The sequence below is a fragment of the Rhipicephalus microplus genome, chromosome 3, assembly GCF_043290135.1.
Source record: "Rhipicephalus microplus isolate Deutch F79 chromosome 3, USDA_Rmic, whole genome shotgun sequence".
Taxonomy (NCBI): domain Eukaryota; kingdom Metazoa; phylum Arthropoda; class Arachnida; order Ixodida; family Ixodidae; genus Rhipicephalus; species Rhipicephalus microplus.
Genome location: NC_134702.1, coordinates 264,086,640 through 264,101,873, shown reverse-complemented (window position 1 = coordinate 264,101,873; position 15,234 = coordinate 264,086,640). Strand labels below are relative to the sequence as shown.

Genomic DNA, 15,234 nt, shown 5'->3' with positions numbered 1-15,234 from the left:
TGCAAATGAGCTGGAGTGTTCATCCACGCATGCGCAAACAAAGATAAGGTCGTGCGTGCACTTTGGGTAACAGTACGATAACGTCATCACATATATTTCTATGTTAATAACGGCGGTACACTTATGGTGACAGAAATTTGAGGCAGATACTGCTTAGTTGCGCTGCACGTTTCTACGGCACCTTGGAGATTCCGTCCTATATGCGCATCACACTTGCGTGGCTGCATCTTCTGCAATCAGTCCTCCTAACTTAATTGCTGTGATCTCGCTACTTTGCCAAGGTCACTGTACTGCCGTCAGCAGCTAGTATACCGAAGGCATTCACAATGCAGCAATGCTTCACCACCGGGAGTTGGGGCTCAGCTAAATGGGCCCTGCAACACTTTTTTAGCATGGTGAGAAAATTCTGCCGATCGGTAGTTGAGGCTCCCAACAACACGCAAGCCAAATATTATAGCGCAGCATGCAGCCTATAGTTCACAACAAATGATCAAAGTCAGCTAAAAATTGATTCTTTTTCTCTCAACAAATGACGGAAGTGGCTCAAAAATCACTCGTAGAAAGCCCATCTATCAGCCATTGGCTGATTTGAACATGGCACGCTCGGTCGTTATAGAGATCGCCGCCAAAGGCCGCGACTTGTCCATGTGTGTGCGTGCAATCACACTAAAGAAGTCGTGCATTCGAAGAAAACAAAAGAAAAAAGTGATCAAGGTCACGAGGCACGCGTGACGTATTTACTTTGTGGCTGTCATCCCTCCCTGCATAGCTTCCAGCGCTTTCGTTGGGACGGAAGAAGAGAGAATGCAATTGCAGCATGTGACAAATCTTTGTAACTCCACTCGTACTGGACGGATTCTTAAAATTTTTGCGGCGTTGAATTCATGAGACAATAAGCTCTTCCAGTCAATTTGTTCCTTGGCTACTTGAAAACGTGTTTCAGGGCCCCTTTAAAGGGCCTGTCAACAGGCTTAGACTTTATTACACTCCCCCAAAGAAGCTTGGCAATTCGTAGAGTAGACCACGGCGATCACGTTTTCTGAATATTACTGCTCTGCATGCCACGGAAAGCCTCCATTTTGAAAAACGATTCCTGCACTCCTTTCCTACACGTGGTTAATCCTTTCACGCGCACCGATGCAAAGTCGCCGATGAGCGATTTGACGTAGCACGCAGCTCGTCAATTGGTTTAAACTAGGAGTGTGCGAATATCAAAATATTCTAATACGAATTGAATACGATTACACAGCTTCGAATACGAATAGAATATCGAATAAGGAAGAGGTGCAATTTTTTTTTCACCAGTAACCTTTTACTCATTCATATAAGTTATTGCACACAAAAATTAAAAAAGAAAAAATGTCACCATCTGTACTTGCCAGAAAGCATAAGACGAATAGTTGAGCTTGTGACTGTGATGTTGGGTTCAATTCACTGATGAACAAACCTTTTGTATTTTTTTTTTTTGTGTGGTAGCACTTTATTACGAAAAATAAAACAAAAAAAGCTTTTGTACCTGCCTTGATGACTACTGAGCATGACGCCATTGGTTTGATTTTGTAACAGTTAACAGCCGTGTACTTAAGTCTAAGCGATTACTAAAGCAGTCTAGGTGGTCACAATTCATCCAGTTTTAGCTCACAAGACCCCGATTTTATAGTTTTCTTCTCCCCTGTTCTCAATTTTGTCCCCTGTTCTCATATCCGGTCAAGCCACTAAGGAAAGTAGGAGGCCCTGCCGCGATGGTCTAGTGGCTAAGGCCGGCGGCTGCATTTCCGGTGGAGGTGGAAATGTCGTAGGCCCCTGTGCTCCGATTTGGGTGCACGTTAGAGAACCCCAGGCGGTCGAAATTTCCGGAGCACTCCACTACAGTGTCTCATAATCATATGGTGGTTTTGGGACATTAAACCCCACATATCAATCAATCATCAATCAATCAGGAAAGTAGGAATACTTCGGGCATTTTTCAACTACACAGCAATACTCGTTATCTCACTTGCTTGCATTGCCTTTCTCGAGGACCGTGCTCGCCATTTTCCTATCAAGAATTTTGTGTTGCGCTGATAGCTGCACGGTCGTGACCGAGGTGTATCGCACGCACATCAATAACGCTAGGTAAACGCACGGGATGGATGATTACTGATGTGTGATAAAAAGACGCTCCAAATACACCTTTTTGTTGACGGAGCCACAACTCCCGGCTGCGAGGGCACTATTTTGCCACATCGCCACTCCTTTTGGCGCACTGGCTACAGGCGGCAGTAAATTGACGTTGGCAAAAGAGCAAGGTCGTAGCAACGGTGTAACGGAGGGTGGATTGCAGAAGACGTTGCCGCGTGATGCGCGTACGACGGATTTTTAAAGGTGCTTAAGGGAACGCAGCGGAACTATGCAGTAATCCGTCGATCACCTTACGTGCGTCACTGTTAGCAACAGAAACTATATGTGATGACGCCATTGTAATATTACCAAAAGTGCTTGGCCCTTCCTATGCTTGCCATTGCGTGAAAAAACACTTCAGCTCATTCCCATGACCATATTCGCTATCATGAAATCATTCTGGAACTATGATGAGGGTTTACATGCTGAAGTAGCGACACAGCTGACGGAGGACTCGTCAGGCTTCAGCATGTGCGTATAGTTTCTGTGGTCATCCATTGGCGAAAACTGGCGTGTGCTATACATGGAACACGTTATCATCGTACGTCAAGCTGAGCGCGCCCCTAGCTAGTTGCATACAGTGCATCGCCTATCAAGCCCACTTCATCAGCGCCTTGCCCTGTAACGTATACGCGGGCATTTGCCCTTGCATAAAGATTTTTTTTCTTCGTGCTCGCTCAGCACCAGCAGAGCAAAGGTGTGAAGACTATTTTGTCGAGGCAATGCTGCGGCGGCGGCGAGTTAGTTGCTTTCGTTTCCATGAGCGATACGCACTTGCGGTCCCGCGCACAAGGGCACAGCAGTAGATGGCGTGGTCAGTACGCTTACGTAAACCGTAACAGAGCTAAACTGCTAAGCCACACATACTGCTGCGCAGGCAGTACATGATTTAGATTGATTGAGATATTTATCATTGGTAGGCTTCTCGCGATGACTTGAGGCCGCATTCATTGGTAGCCGTCATCACGCTCCCATGAATTTTCATACAAGCATCTCCGCACTTGCACCGAAGTCATAGTAATCACTGCATGATGTACTGTGGCTCTTATGACAAATGTGCAAAATCGTAAGTTTTTCACAGTGATATGTGCGAAATAGTAAATTTTAGGTTCGAAGCGAATAGCGATTCTGGTCGATCAATTTCATATCGAATTCGAATAGTATATGTGACATATAAAGAAAAATGTGCATATTTATTATGACCAAACTAACCTGCACAATAATTTTTTTAATGAAATGAGCCTCTATGCAAATTCCCTTTTTTTTTCGTTCAAAAGAAGTTGAAAGAATTTTGAGTAGTAGCAGGATTTTACTTTCAGCAGGATGCGAGTCATAACCCTTAAAATATGTAACATTTTAAGATTTAATATACTTAGAGCATATGAGGGGTCATAATTAGCTTTTAAGCTAAATAAAATGAGTTGATTTGAGAGTAATATTTTCACTTAAAGGGGCCACGCGACGCTTTTTCAAGTAGCCATGGAGTGCATTCATTAAAGAAGCTTATTTATTGCTTCATGAATTCACCGCCACAAATATTTTTAGAATCCGTCCAGTACACGCGGAGTTGCGACGATTTCTCGCACGCTGCTAGTGCATTCTCTCTTCTCATCCCGACGAAAACACTGGAAGCTAAACAGGGAGGAATGGCATGGGAAAAAGTAAATACGTCGCACGTGCTTTCAGCGCTTGTGGAGTCATTTGCCAAAAAAAAGACAGCAATTTTTCGCTGGCTTTGAGAATTTATTGTGAATCGCACTCCGCGTGCTGCTCTATAATATTTGACTTGTGTGTCCTCGGTAGCCTTGAACTACCGATCGGGAGCGTTTCCTGGCCCCGCCGCGGTGGTCTAGTGGCTAAGGTACTCGGCTGCTGACCCGCAGGTCGCGGGTTCGAATCCCGGCTGCGGCGGCTGCATTTCCGATGTAGGCGGAAATGTTGTAGGCCCGTGTGCTCAGATTTGGGTGCACGTTAAAGAATCCCAGGTGGTCGAAATTTCCGGAGCCCTCCACTACGGCGTCTCTCATAATCAAATGGTGGTTTTGGGACGTTGAACCCCACATATCAATCAATCGGGAGCGTTTCCTGACCATGCTCAAAAAGTGTTGCAGGGCCGCTTTAAATTTAAAGGGGGCTTCGCGGCACAGCGCATTTCTCCTGGATAAGTGCTTCAGCGGTTCAGTACCCCTATGCTGCAGTGAAACAGCCTTTACAGATGGTACATTCTGATTAATATGCATCTATTTTTTCCTTTAGAATACTTCGAAATTTTCAATGACGTATTTACTCACAGAATCCTCGAAATTTTTTTTGTCAAAAAACCGATGCAAAGTTGGGGGTTGCGAGAATGACGCGGGGAAAACTTTCCACGAAGACGTACTGAGCAAAAAAGAAAACGAAGTAGCCGCAAATCAGGATTCTCGCACCAGCAACTAACAATAAGCTTTGAGAAGTACCAATTAAAACTTACCTGAACAATAAAAGCACAGGTTCAACACAAGGCAAGATTTATTCGAGACACAAAAAGTTCAAGCAAATAGTCGAGAATTAAAATACCATACGCAAAGCTTGTGGGCGTTGCGGACGTAGCGGTAGGGTTCGTCGCTCAACAGGAGCCCTCAAAAGGTAAGCGTAGGACGTCAGTATTGCGCTGATGGCTATTTAACAGAATCGTCCGCAGTTTTCTTCTGAAGAAATAAAGTTTACCGTCAATCCCAGTTTAAGGCACACAGCAGGCCCAACACGTCTTGGTGGATTTCAGCTGCCGTCACCAGTAGCGAACACAAAACTCGTAGACTCCGAAGGGCCTACCGGTGGCGCTGTTGCCGTTTTTTAGTTCATGATCTACGTCTTTCAACTTGAGAGCAGCCGTGTAGCTTCACTATCACCCCATAACGTGTCAAAATTGCCGACACAACATACAAAACATGCCGCAATGCGCACTTGTCATTTTGGCTCGGCTTGGATTAGATTGAATCTCCGTGCAATAATAGTACGCTTGATGCTTAAGAGATGACATCAGATGGCACTGCTATCATCATCAATGGCCGGAACTAGCAGATGACATTATTGCGGCAGTTTTCAGGGGTGCGATAATTACTCGAGGAAAAAAGAAATCATATTTTTGTTGGGCGATGTGGAGGGTGCGAGACTTATGCAAGTGCAAGGAATATGCGAGTGAATACGGTAATTTAAATTCAAACCGAAGTGGATTCAAATACCTTGGAATTCGTTTGAATATTCGAAGCATTCCAATAATCGCACTAGCTGACGAAGGAATATTTGTGAACATCAAATATTCGAGGAATATTCGAGGATTGTGAGAGAGAAGTCAGCAAGGGAGGTTGGGTAAAAATTCGAAACCAGCTGAAACTGTTGTTCTAACCTCTGCAACTTCCTAAATGTAGCCCATATTCAGAAAATTCTTGTGGTAGCATGTTTACAAAGCAAAAGTGCACAAATTTCTCTTAATAACAGTTTTTGTACCTCAGGGCTGGCCCTTTAAAAGGTGTATTTGGGGCATCGTTCTGTCACGTAATAATAGTAATCGCCTATCTCGCGTGCCTTTCTTGCGTTATCACTGCACATGCTTGGGCACGATTGTGGAGCACTCCTGATAGAAAAATGGCGAGCGCATAGTTCTCGAATGAAAGCAAGGAGTATTGCTGTGTAGTTGAAAGCCGTCCCTGTTTGCCTTAGTGTGTTGACCTGTAAGAACTGGGGCAAAAATCAAAAAGAAAATGGTAAAACCTGGTGTCGTATGTGCCATAACTGGGAGTCTTGGAACCCGTTTAAACTGACCATTTAGGGCGCTTTAATAGTCGCTTCGAATCGAGTACATTGGTGTTAACTGTTATGTTTTACCTGATTGAAATGCCATGGCAGGACTCGCTAGTTATTATGGCGGGTACAGTGCGGTCCACTGTTAGAGGGAACAGAAGCAGGGGCACGCGGCGCTAACTGGCAGTTAGATTAGTAATTGCGGCTCGCGCACAGTTTTGTCCGCTACTTCTCCGTCTTTGTGCATGAAAGTGTTGCAAAGTGTTTCCCTATTTTAGTGGTGTAATTTATTTAGCAGTCACTCGCCTAGTGCTTGCCGGATTTTCAGCAAGCACAAAAAATGTATGATTTTATTTGTTGCTGCAGTTTTTCGCAAGCTCTCATCGTGAAACTCGTCATATTTTTTCACATATTGCTCCTTGTAGCTGGCCGTTTTTCCTAATAGATGCAGCCAGCATTCTAGGCTCGCCTTTGCGATCATGAATTATCAGCTTATTAAAAAAGTGGAAGGCCGAGCTGGTATCAGGTGATTTACAGTGCGATAACGAAAGGTCATGGCTCGTAAGCGCACGTGTGCATGGGCAGAGAAGTAGCGGACCACATGCACCACTTTGATGAATCAATGCGCATGCACCATATAGCAAAATTTCGCCCGCAGTGAGCTCTACGTGCACCGCCAGCCATGCACTCGCATGTAATTAAGTGCACACACACATAACAGAAAAATAGAAAAAATATGTTCAACATGTAAATTGAACCCAATACATCACAGTCACAATTTAAAGCAGTCATATGCTTTCTTAGCAAGTACAGGTGGCGCCATCTTTTTATGCAATAATAGACCAGCATGGCGAATAAACTAATGTTTTTATCAAAATATATGGGAAAGAAACATATTACTGGTGAAGAAAATGGCATTTTTTGATTAACTGATATTTGATTAATTTTCAAAGCTATGTATTTATATTGGATGTGTTTTCGAAAAGTTTGATATTCTCACACCCCTAAAATAGATACATTCAATGTTCAAATAACAGTGGCCTCTTCAGATTTTTAATATACTTCACCCCATTACATTCTCCTACTGCGGCAAAGCTGCCTTCCGGGTTTTGTTACAGAAGCGAAAGTATTAAATAAAAACACCCCTGGTATTAACATTCAGATCATAGATCTGGCAGAGGTGGGGCCTCACTTGATACTCTGTTGGACCTGAAATTTGGGCAGGAAGTGAAAAATCGGACAACGAAGATATTTTAGGTATGAAAATGTCGGACATTCTTATATAGTATTGAGGTCAACAAGGCCCATTTAGACTCGAAGGAAGCACATTCTTGTTTGCCACATTACACGGGCTTCCACAGTAAGAAAAGGAGAGGCTGAAGGAGTGGCATCCATGCCTTTCGCGTGTGAAGTGTTGTCGGAAACAGTTTGGTTGCACCAAATCTTGTACAATTTGGCCTATACACTGCCTCAATCTCGATGAGATAGCTATGAAACACTACCCCTCCAGTACTCACTCAACATGTAAAAAAAAGCACTTTCTGTTGCTATCTTATAAGATTACGCATAGGGATCCTCTCAAGCTTTTTTTTTTTTCTGTAATTTCACTTCGAAGTATTTGAAAAATATTCTATTTGATTCACACGCCCACTTCTCTATTCGAATTTGCTTTGCACTCAGAATTTCGCTATTCACACACCTCTGCTAAGAAGCATTTTTAGGCAGTGCAGGTCTCAGTTAAATATTGCTTTTTTACATTTTTTAGGTGCATGTGTGTGCAACAGCTACTCAATTAGCGCCAATTCGAAACGATTCCCGATTGTTGCGCCGAGCTGCACCTAAACTGTGAAGTTCGCTGAAATTGCGCCACGCTGCATCTTAATGCTCAGCCAGCCTCAAAATGTTCTCAGGTGCGCTGATTTTGGCGACAAATGGAGGCTATGTCAGCCACCTGCGGTTTGCACCATTGGTCAAGGCGCGCGAACTCTAACTATAGTGCCTAGACTATTCTAGACACCCGCCCTATGCTTTGGCGACACGATCGACCAGATAAAGTAACAACACTACACGTCCGTTGGTCCACTGACCGAAGCTGATACCTATCGGTGGGACAACGGAACTTGAAGACAGAAATTCGTTGCCGTAGCCACCGACGCTTCGCAGGAAATGTAAATTTTCTAGCCTGAAAACCCTGCTATGGCTTGTTAGGAACTAAAGTTTGGAGCGCATGCCGCATTTTCTTCGTGCGAACAAGACCGACATGCTGCGAACGCCGGCGCTGGTAGCGAGCACGTTTTTTGCCTTAGCAGTGGCACATAAAACATTTTTTGTCTTGAAGCGATCCGAAGCGGCACCTATCCCTACAGTGAAAAAATAAGTGGGAAGTGTATGGAGGACGGGGGTGTAGGGGTTAGAAAATTTCTTGGCCTTGGTTCTAACCAGTGTGTGGTGAGAATGCTGCTTAAGAGGGGACGAGGGTCTTAAAGTAGCACAAAATTGTAAAAAGTGCTAACATTCAAAAATTGAAATTTGAGGTATTTATAGTGAAAAGAATGTTTTGGAAAAATGTTATATTGTGGCAAAATACCATTTCTGTTTGTTAAAAGCTTAATAAATGAAATTGCAAATGTTCTTAAAACTGAAAACATAATTTTTTGGCATTGTTATTTTTGTGAAGTGAATGTGCCTTACGGAAGTTTTGAGCAAGTTTCTGTGAAGATATCTAAACAAACTTGGTACCATTCTTTTCCGCAGCACTTGAACTACAGGCTAAAGCTTTTCTTTTTCTCTCAACCTTGATAGAATTGTAATTATATGACAAATACTAGCTAATTACTGGAAACTCATTTTTACCTTTCAAGTCTAAAAATTATTTCTGATCAAAGAAATAGTCATTTTGACATCTAGCTTGCTTTAGCGTGTGGTATCAACATTTTAGAGGAAACATCTAGTTTTGAAAACCAACTTTTTTTATTGCGAGGTACCATAATGACCCGTAAGAAAGTATCTAATTATTATGTGGAAATCTGTCATTACTTTTTGTCTAAAGGAGATATTTGAAATCTGTTTGCAGATTTTAAATCTCCATTCAATGGTATACATGCATGGTAATTTTCATGACAGTAGGATAATGAATGAAAAAGTTTTTTACGACTCTGGTCTCCCCGTAAGCCACCTTCGCCGTAGTACACTGATACACCATGAAAAAGCGTATTGAGGTTTGAAAGGGGCTATTAGTCCTAGTCATGGGACATGGCACATTTTGTTCAATTACTCGTGCATTTGTTTGCTGCATAATTCTGAGTACCAGTATCATCACTGATGTCTAAATAAGTTACTGGGAATTATTTGGAGCAGTGTATGACATTTCTGCTTCCTAAAAAAAAAACTACATTGTTCAGCTTTTGTTTTTTTTTCGGCACCATTACTTGATTTTACCAATCTCCCGAATTTCAAAGTCGTGAGCTTGGTAGGTCCATATTTAAATTCAGAGTCTGTTAAATGATTTGGCAGGCGGAGCAAATGCTAATATAATATCATTGTTTGCTCATTGCAAGATTGAGGTGATGTTGAAAGGTTTATATACATTATTTTTTTCTAAATGTAAGCCTTCCTTTTTAGATTGCTCCAAATTTGGTGTTTTATGATAAAAAATGCACGCTTCTTTTCCAGTAACCTGTGCTTCAAAAGTAACATTTTGCTGCTCTGAAATTGCACCAAATTGTATTTTGGCTGTTTCACCCCTGGTGCAGTCATGTTTTTGTCCGACTATCGACAGGTTACCACCAAGAAAACTGGTCATCACCGAAGAGAAGATTGCAGCCCAGATGAACGATCTGAGCCTTGATGGGTAAGGTTGTTCACTACAAGCCACTGTCAGTCCCTAATGTGTCAACTGCTTTTCTAAGTGTAGATGAAGGCATAAAAAACTTTGGATAGTCAGGCAGTCAGAGATTTGGGCCATGAAATCGATGTGATTGTGTATTCTAAATGGCAACACCGTAAAAAATTTGCTTGTTCGTGGTGTGACCCTACATCAAAGTGGCATCTACGGGGATTTTGGTGTGTGTACGTTTCACAGTCTTACGTTAGGCAGCCCAAAAGGTGTCACGTGTACCTGCTTAGCACATCAGGCGGCCAAGCCCAAGGGTGCCTGATGAAATCGTAAGGTTATAGTGTAGCTCTGTTTAAGCGTGAAGAAAAAGGAGCTAGTGAAAAATGGAAATACAGATGACAGGATGACTTCTTCACTTGCTTCTGTTTCTTCACGCTCAAACAAAGCTGTGCTACAGTCAAACCTCGCGATTACAAAACTGAAGGGACACACGAAAAATTTCGTTCAAGTGGAAATTTTGTTGTAGCGAAATCTGCCCCAGAACACTTGTCACATTTGACTAGAAATGTCACAAACATAATTTATTTGCGAAAAAAGTCTGTCATCTTCGTTTGTCGCCTTCCGTTCAAAATCAGCGCCGCGGCGCGATGTTCGCTGTGGGTGATCTGCTGCATCGCGACGTCGTCATCGTGGACGCCAAAGAAATTGCGAATCACATCAAATGCGTCCATTACAGTTAAAGCAGGAGGAAGGCCCAAGCGTCTTGAGCGTCACACTCATCGTCAGACAACGCGTCCTCGTGTCATCAATAACTGCCTCATCCCTTAGCTCCTCATGAGCAATAACGTCCACATCAACGGTGACGAACTGATCTAGGCTCACATCGTTTGGTATACAATCGAGCCCGCTTATAACGAACCTGAGCGTGACGCAGCATCCGTTCGCTGTATCCCGAAGTTCGCAGTAAATGAAACACAGCTTTTAAAAAAAGTTGCGAGTGAAAACACAAACTTTTCTGCCCCAAAAAGTTCGTGATGCACGTGTTTCGAAGAGCAGAAGTGATAAGTGCGGTCTCGAGTTCATTTAAAACGGCAGGGTGCTTGTTCGCCGAGGCCCGTGGCATAAGCTGCATGAGGCACTGGCTCCAAAGTTTATTCATTCTCGCATTCCGATTCCTCCAAATCGCTCTCGCCACGCACTTCATTCACAATGCCCCAATCCATGCACAGTTCTGCAGTGTCGGCATCATCATCGGCCATAATTAAACCATCGCAACAGAAGTCCCACCCGCTCTCTTAGGTCGGAGTCGACAATGCGCTGCCACAAATCGCCGGTGCAGTGGCCCTGTACGAAAGCTTCAGGATCGACATCGGGCCCGACGTCGACGAAGTCGGCCTTGCGAAAACAGTTTCGCGCGCATGTAGCCGTCACCGCCGCCCACGAAATATTCACCATCTCCACAGCTGAATACCGGGACGCCCGAAGCAACAAGTTGGCTGCCAGGTGGTCAACAGCTATGAGCAAGTGCTCCGCAATGCGGCACCTAACGTGCGAATTACGCTCAAGCCAAGCAGTCACACTTTCGACATTTTGTTGATCGGCAGGAAAAATCGTGCTAGTCCTCCCGTCGGCCATCATGACCACACACGCACACCAAGAACGAGCAAGACGTGCACACGCGACACGCTTGCCAGAACGTGTGGAACAGCTCTGGGCCCGTTTCTAGTCAGAAAACGAAATTAATTTGAGCTAGCGTGGCGGGCGTCGCGGTGTGATGGAGACGGGCGAAGCGGTTGTGATCAAAAGAGGAGAGCAGACTTGCGAGAGAAGGGCAAGGGTTGCGATAAAAAGAGGGGAGGATGCAGCGGGAGGGCGATCTTGAAAACCGAAAACAGTGGAAGGAGGCTGGTTGGGTAGCTTGCTTGAAAGGTCCGCGAAACGCGCACATAGAAAAACTTGGAAAGAGTGCCTGCGCGCGCAGAAGTTAAAGCATGGCCACCTGGATCGGTGCACGCGGCACTGTTCGAAGAATCGGCGGCCGTAGTTGAAAAATCGTTTTGTTGCGCCGGCGGGTGTGCATGGCCTCACGAATTTCGATATTTCGGGATTCGTTCCGCGCAAATTAACAGCCGTTTTCGCGCTTCCGCACGCACGTGGATAGCATGCTCAGCCGAGTGCGAAGTGAGCGAGAAGAAGTCCTAAGTACGAAACGAAACGCAAATTATCAGAGTCGGTGGGGTAGCATATGCAGACTATCGGATGTTGGCAAATGACGATGTTGGCAAATGGTCTGGTCACTCCAGGCCGGCAACGCCAACGACAGTACCAGCGATCAAAAACAGGGTAGATAGCCGATCGTTCTTCGAAAGATCGCTGGCGGTGTGAAAACGCGGGCCTCGTCTGGCGATGCGGGGTGCTGAGAGTAGCGGGGGGATAAAAGACAGAGGGGTGCATAACTAAAAGCAGTCGGGGCATGGAGGAAGGAAACAGCGTTCCTTCCTCCGTGGGTCGGGGAGTGCACCAACAAGAGGGTCGCGAAGGCAGGGTCGGCGTTTGACAATAAGAATGTATGGGCACCACGCCGATGCCTGATTGGTGGTCGAAATCGGTTTCCCGGGAAGTCGGCAGACCGCCGACTCCGTTCGCTGCAACCGATCAGCGGGGCTCGGAGACGTTCGTTGTAAGTGCGATTTTGTGCCATTGAACAATTGTATATTTTCATGGTCACGCGGATATTGTTCGTTTTAAGCTAAAATTCGTTTGAAGTGGGGCCGTTATGTGTGGGCTCGACTGTATTTCTAGTGTCCCAAAGGACTGCCCAGGCCGCAGTTGCTTCTCTGGAAGGTGGCTTTGCTCTGCCATGATCGTCGTCTTCGTTGAGTTTAATTGATGAGTTGGCCGTTACTTCAGCGTAAGGTTTAAAGCCGGCGTGAGCGAAACAGTTTTTTATGATGCTTCACCGAGTCTCTGTCCACAATGCGGCAACCATTTGTAGGGCCATGAATAAATCCACTTTGGTCTGGCTCCCTGTATCACTATTTAGCAACAGTTGCTGAATGAGCCGCTGCCGATAAGCGCTTTCGATGCTGTGCAGTTGGGTGGGAAGAATTGCATGTCCACATTGCCCAGCTCAACGTCTTCAATGTTATGAGCTGAACAGTTATCAGTTAGCAAGCACACCTTGTGGCTTGGGCTTTCATGTCGTGGTCAAACACCATTATTTAATCACAGAAGATGGCCCGTGTCATCCACGACTTTCTGTTTGTTATTCTTTACAGGCAAGATTCTGCTGCCTTTGAAGCATTGAGGCTTCAAGCTCTAGCCGATCACAAGCTGGCAGGGTTTATCTGAACCATCCTTGTTAGTGCAGAGAATCAGAGTCACACGTTTCTTGCTGTGTTTCCCTCCGCTGCATGCTTGGCCCTTCATGTGCAGAGTCTTTTTCAGAAGCAGTTCATAAAATAGTCCTGTCTCATTTGCATTATAAATGTCGGACGAAGCGCAGTCTTTCAGTATGTCCAGCAAAGCAGACGATGCCCAAGTCGCTGCACCATTTGCGTCAGAAGCCGCAGACTCGCCGCGCAACACTTTTCTCACGATGTCATGCCGAGCCTTGAAACGTGTCAGCCAACTTGTGCTTGCAACAAAGTCCTCAATTCCTAAAATGCAAGCATAGTTCAGTGCTTTTTGCTGCAAAACACTTCCGCTGATAGGCATCTTCTTGGCTCGCATGTCAAGGAATCAAGTTTACAGTGCCTTTTCGAGATCCTCGTGTGTCGATGGCGTCAATTTCTTGAACTTTGTGGACATCCCTGAAGAAATAGCACTGGTAATCTTGTCCTTCGCCTTCAAAATTGTGGACAGCGTGCTGTTGGAGATGCCGAATTCTGCAGCAATGTCTCCTTTTTTTCTGCCGCTTGAAGCTTCGCTGATGATTCGTGGTTTTATCTCAAGAGTAAGAAACTTGCGCAAGGCCGTCTGCATAAGTAGGCGTTTGGTGTGTAGCGACACCACGGACCCGAGCTAACAGCGAGGTTTGGACTCTCTCCCACGCCTACCCATGCGTGGCTTTGCCGTGTCCGGCGAAAAGGGAATCTTTGGGGTTGAGCCGACGCCGGGTGATTGGACCTTTAAGGAACCCCGTCAGAGGCAACACATTCCTTTAGTCCCAGCTTCACGTAAACGGCACCCCTGGACTGACCACTCAGGGGAAATTGGCAGTCGCTTTTCTCTATCTCTCTCTCCCTACATCTTCCTCTTTGTCTCTCACTTTTTATCTGTCCTGTCATCTTCTCATCTGTTTACTTCTTAGTTTCCTGGCGGCAAGGGTTAACCCTGTGTAGTTACCCAACCTTGGGTAGTTATATTCGGTTATAGTCTGATGGAGGCGGAAACGCTGTAGGCTCGTGTGCTCGGATTTGGGTGCACGTTAAAGAACCTCAGGTAGTTGAAATTTCCGGAGCCCTCCACTACGACATCTCTCATAATCATATGGTGGTTTTGGGACGTTAAACCCCACATATCAATCAATCAATATTCGGTTATAGTGGCAATGCATGGCTGGCGTCTCCAAATGTTTATTGTTCAACCTTGTAGCGTCCCCTTGTTGGGTTCGGTGGTGGGTGGCCACCATCGCCGCCGAATATTACATTTTCTGTATGGCACACTTTTTTCCCCCACTCCCTGATCGCCACCCGAAAAGATGGTGCACCGAAGAAAGTTTCACACTCCTGAAACCAAAGCTCTCGTTCCCAAAGTACCATGTAGTGCACAGCCAAAAAGAAAACAAAACAGTCCAATCAATCTCACCTTTCCTCGTTTCGAAAACGCTTACGGAAGCCATTGGCCCAGGCTACAATGCAACCAAGTTGGGAAGCGGCGACCTCCTCTTGGAGGTACGCAACAAGCTCATATATGATAACCTATCTAAACTTATAGCATTTGAAGACGTTCCAGTCTCAGTAGGCCCACACAGGTCTATGAATACAGTGCGCGGTGTAGTGTTTGATGATGACCTGCTCCAACTCTCTGAAAGTGAATTATTAGAAGGCTGGCAAGACCAGAATGTAGCGAAGGTCCAACGAATAGTCGTACGATGAGACAAGAAAGAAACGCCAACAAAACACATAATTACTATCACCTTTGGTACCAGCGACTTACCCGATTCTATTGAAACCGTCTATGGCAAGCTTCAAGTCAGGCCCTACACACCAAATCCTCGCAGGTGTTTCAAATGTCAGCACTTTTGACACGGATCGCAAAGCTGCAGCGGGCGTGCAACTTGCGCAAGTTGTAGCTCCAACTAACATGTATCGGAAGAACGTACTGCAGCATCCCACTGTGTGAACTGCGAAGGAGACCATCCCGCCTACTAGCGATCGTGCCCATAAAAAAAAGAAAAACAAATTCTCGAGCTTAAAGTTAAATTCAATCTATTCTTTCAAGAGGCACGCAAATGG

At 45.0% G+C, this 15,234-nt stretch overlaps 1 protein-coding gene across 7 annotated transcripts in view; it reads left to right on the top strand.

Annotated features, from left to right (window-relative positions):
* LOC119168288 (uncharacterized) overlaps positions 1-15,234 on the top strand; it is a 106,965-nt gene that overhangs the window by 70,186 nt on the left and 21,545 nt on the right. For all 7 annotated transcript variants that reach the window (XM_075890982.1, XM_037419733.2, XM_037419720.2 and 4 more), the window contains one exon: positions 9,719-9,790. In XM_075890982.1, the coding sequence (XP_075747097.1) occupies positions 9,719-9,790 (72 nt within the window). The remainder of the gene's footprint in view (positions 1-9,718; positions 9,791-15,234) is intronic.